Genomic DNA, 6,707 nt, shown 5'->3' with positions numbered 1-6,707 from the left:
CCCTACACACTCCTGGCTGCTAGTCCCTGAATGCTTTGGGCCAGTGGAGATAAATTTGCTTGCTTGCCTCTCTCCCTGGTGTCTCAGATGGTTAAGAATTCACCTGCAATGCAGGAGAGACCCAAGTTAAATCTCTGGTTTGGGAAGATCCCCTGGAGAAGGGAATGGCAACCTACTCCAGTATTCTTGCCTGGGAAATCCTGAGAACAGAGGAGCCTGGTGGGCTACAGTCTGTGGAGTCACAGACAGTCAGACATGACTGAGTGACTTATAACACTTTTCAGTACTTGCCTCTCTCTACTAAAAGAGCAGAAAGGCTATTAATTAAAAATATGAAAATAAAAATCCTATTAACAGTTACTAAACCCAGAAACATACTTGGAAAGGAACCATTCAGTGAAAGAATAAAAATTATTTGCAATAAAGAGAGACCACAGGTTTTGGACACATGCTTTTTTATTAGTATAGATATCTTAGACAATATTGCAATTTCCAGAGGAGTTCCACATTATTACATCAACAGTGAATTTCTGACAGAGGCAAAACTGAGCACCATAGTATACGAATAGAAAGACCATGCTTGATTGAGGACAACAGAAGTCACTAAGGATGCACGATTTATCTGACAAAGTTCTCAGGCCTCGTCCTCGCCCTCCTCCTCCTCGAACTCGCCCTGCTCGTCGGCCGTGGCGTCCTGGTACTGCTGGTACTCGGACACCAGGTCGTTCATGTTGCTCTCGGCCTCGGTGAACTCCATCTCGTCCATGCCCTCGCCCGTGTACCAGTGCAGGAAGGCCTTGCGCCGGAACATGGCCGTGAACTGCTCCGAGATGCGCTTGAACAGCTCCTGGATGGCCGTGCTGTTGCCGATGAACGTGGCCGACATCTTCAGGCCGCGGGGCGGGATGTCGCACACGGCCGTCTTCACGTTGTTGGGGATCCACTCCACGAAGTAGCTGCTGTTCTTGTTCTGCACGTTGAGCATCTGCTCGTCCACCTCCTTCATGGACATGCGGCCCCGGAAGATGGCGGCCACGGTCAGGTAGCGGCCGTGGCGCGGGTCGCAGGCGGCCATCATGTTCTTGGAGTCGAACATCTGCTGGGTCAGCTCGGGCACCGTCAGCGCCCGGTACTGCTGGCTGCCCCGGCTGGTGAGCGGCGCGAAGCCGGGCATGAAGAAGTGCAGGCGCGGGAAGGGCACCATGTTCACGGCCAGCTTGCGCAGGTCGGCGTTGAGCTGGCCCGGGAAGCGCAGGCAGGTGGTGACCCCGCTCATGGTGGCCGACACCAGGTGGTTGAGGTCCCCGTAGGTGGGGGTGGTCAGTTTCAGGGTGCGGAAGCAGATGTCATACAGCGCCTCGTTGTCAATCGAGTAGGTCTCGTCCGTGTTCTCCACCAGCTGGTGCACAGACAGGGTGGCGTTGTAGGGCTCCACCACCGTGTCCGACACCTTGGGCGAGGGCATGACGCTGAAGGTGTTCATGATGCGGTCGGGGTACTCCTCGCGGATCTTACTAATGAGAAGGGTCCCCATCCCAGACCCCGTGCCGCCCCCCAGCGAGTGGGTCAGCTGGAAGCCCTGCAGACAGTCACAGCTCTCGGACTCCTTCCTGACCACGTCCAGGACCGAGTCCACCAGCTCGGCGCCCTCTGTGTAGTGACCCTTGGCCCAGTTGTTCCCGGCACCACTCTGGCCTGCCAGAGGGAAAGGACAGTATCAGACGCTAACCCTTCAGTAAGGAATTCCAAATTCTGTCTTCCTGACTCTGGACTAATTTTAGAGATCAAAGAGCCTTCTTTTTCAGAAAGACTGTCTATCTACAGAAAAGTTTTCTATATATCAGTGATCCTCAGAAACACTGAAGATCTAATACAACAAAAGATTTAGTTCATGTGACGTTATTAATTAAGAAGATAGTTTAACAAAACCCAACTGGTTTAAAACTAAGAACCTTCTATAAATTCTTATTGATAAATCAACAACTGTTGGCTGGCAGGGCGGAGGCGCACGTCATCAGAGGGCCGGCTCAGCTTCTGCTCACAACCTGCGCCTTTGGCCTCGGCTTCTTAAGGGGCTTGCCTGTTGTCACGGGTCCTCTGAAATGACCAGTGGCCTGTGAACTGCTGCTGGAAGCTTTCCTTCACTCTTTGTTCTCTGCCCTCCTGCTCTGGGCTGCTCTGCAGTGGGAGGGCTGCGGCAGCCTCTGCAGGCTGACCCTGGCCTTTGAGTTGTGTGGACAGGGGCCAGAGGGCTGACAGCCCATGGACCAGGTACAGTGAGCCCGGGACTCGAGGCCTCTGTGAACACACAGCCTCCGCCAGGTACTCAGCAGTGACCCCCATGGGGTCAGGAGGAAGGGGACCCACTGAGCCAGGGCCCACGCATCACCCCTACATACCAAACACGAAGTTGTCAGGCCTGAAGATCTGGCCAAAGGGTCCAGACCTGACGGAGTCCATGGTGCCCGGCTCCAGGTCCACCAGGATGGCCCGAGGCACATACTTGTTACCTGCGGGGACACAGCAGGAGTCAGACCTGGCGCTTGCAGAGCAATCAGACAACACTCTGCTCTCCGTGCCCCTCCAGGCAGAGCTCATCCCAGAAAATTCCAGCAAGACGCAAAGAGATTAGAGGAGGTTTCTGCTCTACAAAGGGAGGTGAGGGCCTGCCCGGTCATGACCCGAATGCAGGGAACTTCAGGGACTCTGAGGGTATTTCTGAGCAGCTGACTTTAAACGCATGCAGGGAACATTTCTTTGTCGTGTGTGTGTGTGTGTGTGTGTGTGTGTGTGTGTGTTCCTGCTACACTGGGGCTGCCAGAGAACGGAACACAGGAGAGGGGGCCGAGCACGAGGGAACATTTCTTTGTCGCGCGCGTGTGTGTGTGTGTGTGTGTTCCTGCTACACTGGGGCTGCCAGAGAACAGAACACAGGAGAGGGGGCCGAGCACGCGGCAGTCCTCACCAGCAGCCTCGTTGTAGTACACGTTGATTCTCTCCAGCTGCAAGTCACTGTCTCCATGGTAACTGCCAGTGGGGTCGATGCCATGCTCATCGCTGATGACTTCCCAAAACTGGAGACAGAGAAAGAAGCACGTGATGGTCTGACATCCTAGGTGTCAGCACGATGGCCCTTCCCTTCCTCTCCTGTCCTTGGAACAGTGGCAGTGTGGGCAGACAGGCAGGAAGCCGCAGACAGGCCCGCAGCTGCCACCCTGCTCCTCCAGCAGCTTCTGCGGAGGGGCTCGGGGATGCGCAGAGCATCAGCTATATCAGGAGACAGATTGGGAAGTGGGGAGGGGCCCTGGAGGAGGAGGGAGGGCATGGCTGCAGATGCTCGGGAGGCTGGGCCCCCAGGCAGGGCTGGGCGTCAGCATCCCAGCGGATGGACAGGTCCTGCCCAGGACAGGTGGACCCCGCCCTGCGGCTGCCTGCAGAGATCGCTGAGTCCTGGCACAAACTCGACCTCCAAGCAGCGCCGCGTTAGGCGCGGGCATCCGCCGGGCTCCTGGGTCACTGACTGCAGAGGCGGAATGGGGGGGTGAGGGGCACGGTGCAGCGTGCGTCTGCGGCAGGAAAGGCGGGGGGCGGGGGGGCAATATGGCGGTTGTGAAAGAGACCACGTCCTTGTGCGGGCGCCCGCCCACACCCGGGCACCCGGCCCGCGGGGCCTCGCCCACTGCGGCGGCTCGGCCCGGGGCTGCCACCTGCCGCCGCGCCCACGGCAGTCAGACTCCGGCGTCACCCGCCACCCCGTCTGGATGGTGCACCCCGTCTGTCGGACCCACCAGAACCCTCCAGAGCATCTGTCACCCAATGACACTGCAGTTTTTTCATTCGCAATGCAGACAATATACGCAAAATAAATTCCGCAGGAGGCCACGGGATTTTCACGACCAAAGCCCCCACCCAAATCTCAGAGTCCAATCTACGGGGAGGTACCAACCGCGTCCCTCACAAGGGCCGGGGCCGGGCCCGTAATTAAAGACCCACAGCTGCGTAGCCCTGAGCATCAGTGCCGGCTGTGAGGCGCCCGGCCCCGCCCCGCCCTGCGGCCGCGCTCCTCCCGGGGGTCAGCTCCCTACGCGGTCCCGCTGCGGCCGCGGCGCGCACCCTGGGGACCCGCCACCCCTTCTCTGTCCCTCCGGGGTCCCCGCCCTCGGGCCCTGCCGACCCTCCCCGCCCCCTCCTGGTCCCACACCCTGGGGACCCGCCGCCCCCTCTCTGTCCCTCCGGGGTTCCCACCCGCGGCCCCTTCCCCGCCCCCTCCTTGGTCTTCTCCCTGGGGACCCGCCGCCCTCTCTCCGTCCCTCCGGGACCCCCGCCCTCTGGCCCCGCCGCCCCCTCCCCAGGGGTCAGCTCCCTCCCCGGTCCCTCTCCGGCCCCAGGCGCACCCTGGGGCCCCGCCGCCCCTTCTCTGTCCCTCCGGGGCCCCCGCCCTCGGGCCCCGCCGCCCCTCGGCCCCGCGCGCCGCGCCCACCTTGGCGCCGATCTGGTTGCCGCACTGGCCCGCCTGGATGTGCACGATCTCGCGCATGGTGCCGGCTGTGGAGCGGGTGGAGGCGCGGGCCTGGACAGAGCGCGGACCGGCGGACTCGGCACAGACCCCGCCGCCGCCCGGGCCGCGTCTTTTAAGGCGGGGGCCCCGCCCCTGTGACGTCACGGCGGGGGCGGCGCGGGGACTGCGGCACCGCGAGGGGGAGCCGGGGCGCGGCGCGAGGTGCGGGCGGCCGGCCGCCGAGCGCGCGGGGTCCCGGTGCGGCGCGTTCCCGTCCCCGGGCCTGTCCCGGCCACTGGCCTCCGGCTCTTTCTTCCCGGGGTGGGGGTCACGGCGGCTGTAAGCGCTGGGAGGGGCTGCAGGGCGCGGGGAGTGGGGGTCCCTGGCCGGGGCTGAGGATGGCCGTCTCGGCGGGGGGCTGCTGGGGGGCCCTTTCGCCCCTGCCCACGTTAGGAAGGTGCTCAGTTGGGGGGGAACTAGGAAAAGTCGCTGGGCGCTGGCTGTCCTGTCAAGGCCGCTTAATGTGGAAAATTCCACGTGTGTGTCCCCATGGCCTCCTTATGGAGCTCGACAGGCGAGAATTTGTCTGTGTGTGTGTGTGCATGCGTGTGCGTGTGTCTGTGTGTGTTTGTCCCCATGGCCTCTCTGGAGCTCAACGTGTGTGTGTGTGTGTGTCCCCATGGCCTCCTTATGGAGCTTGACGTGTGTGTGTCTCTGTGTGTCTGTGTGTGTCTGTCTGTGTCTGTGTGTGTGTCTGTCTGTGTCTGTGTGTGTGTCTGTGTGTGGGGGGGGTTGCATGTGCCTCCGGGGTGTTTTGTTGCCTCATCCCCCTGCCCTCCTTATGGAGGTGGGCGTCCTGCTCCAGGTCAGCAGCCACGTGTGGCCTCTGAGCCCAGGGAGTCTGCGTTGAGATGTGCTTTGATGTGAATGCTCATCCGGTTCCATAGACTCAGGAAATTAAAAGAATGGAAAAGATTCCATCACTAATTTTGTATATTGATTACTGATCAATATAATATCTTGGATATATTTTTGAAATTAATTTCACTTGTTTCTGTTTTTTAAATGACTGCTACACTCATAGTGACTACTGGAAAATTTTAAATTACCTACATGGCTCACAGTGTATTTCTACAATTCTGGAGTAAACATTATTACCATCCCAAGTTAACAGCTTCAGAAAGGAGGCTCATAGCTGAGCAGCCACAAAGCTTGTAAGTGAAGGCATAGAGTTTCATTCTACAAAGAAAAAGGGCAGGGGGGTTTTAAAGGCTTGGCCAGGACGAGGTTAAGACCCAGCCTTCTTTGTTCCTCGGGACTGTCCTGACCTGCGGGCCAGGGCAGCAGAGACCAGGGACAGCTGCTTTTCCTCTCCGGGGCCAGTTCCTCCAGCTTTAAAGTGATAATTACAGGTGCCCTGCAGCCAGCTTTGTGAGTAGGAAACGAGAGGCTCCATATGAAAGCGGGTCGAGTTTATGGAGCAAAAAGGCCGCTGTAAAACCCAAGGTGATGCTGTCGTTACAGATCTTAAGCCCATTTGCCGTGTTAATGGCAAAGTCATGGCTCTGTCACCCCTAATCCAGGAAGCCAGTCCTCAGGGTCCCGCCCTGCCCAGGCAGGTGCCTGGTGCCCCTCGGGGAGGGGCGTCTCCGGGGCGCCCACATTCAGCCCCCTGGCTGGCACTGCACCCACATGCTGAGGGCGTGGCCTCCACCTTCTCACGAGCGCTGCCCCAGCTTCCGTGCCCTGGGCTCTTCACAACCAGGGAGACCTTTCCAGAAGCTGTGCAGAGGACGGGCCTGCTCCCCGTAGCTTCTGCGATCGCTCGGTTCACAGAGGGTTTCTGGAGACGGCTGCCTCTCGGCCTTTGTTGTTTCATTCAAGGTGGGGGCTGGGAGCCAAGCAGATGAGACCTAGAAGGGCTGGTGCTGGGTAACAGGTGGGCATCTCCTGCGAGGGGTGGCCCACTCTCCTGCATCGTAGTCAGGCAGTTAAGCAGTCATCTGAGCGCTCAGGCCCCGTACGGAAACCTGGAAACTGGCCTCATTACACTGTGAAGACGAGAGAGGGTGTCTGGGAGCAGTGAGTGAGTGACAGCACTGGTTCCAGCAGGCCCAGGCCATGGGTGTCCCTGGCAGCAAAGGCTGTCTCCCCCACACCCAGCGTGCCCCCGGCCCGCCTGTCCCAGCCCCACCCGTGTCTGAGCCGG

At 59.7% G+C, this 6,707-nt stretch overlaps 1 protein-coding gene across 1 annotated transcript; it reads right to left on the bottom strand.

Moving 5' to 3' along the window:
- Positions 1-438: 438 nt before the first annotated feature.
- Positions 439-4,650, bottom strand: TUBB2A (tubulin beta 2A class IIa). The gene is made up of 4 exons (XM_061398980.1): positions 4,481-4,650; positions 2,966-3,074; positions 2,400-2,510; positions 439-1,695 (listed from the first exon to the last, which is right to left on the bottom strand). The coding sequence occupies exons 1-4, from the start codon at positions 4,535-4,537 to the stop codon at positions 635-637; spliced, it is 1,338 nt and encodes a 445-aa protein (XP_061254964.1). The 5' UTR covers positions 4,538-4,650; the 3' UTR covers positions 439-634.
- Positions 4,651-6,707: the final 2,057 nt, after the last annotated feature.

Source organism: Bos javanicus, chromosome 23 (assembly GCF_032452875.1).
Source record: "Bos javanicus breed banteng chromosome 23, ARS-OSU_banteng_1.0, whole genome shotgun sequence".
Taxonomy (NCBI): Eukaryota; Metazoa; Chordata; class Mammalia; order Artiodactyla; family Bovidae; genus Bos; species Bos javanicus.
Note: the sequence above shows the minus strand (reverse complement) of the source record. Positions and strands in the feature narration are given on the sequence as shown.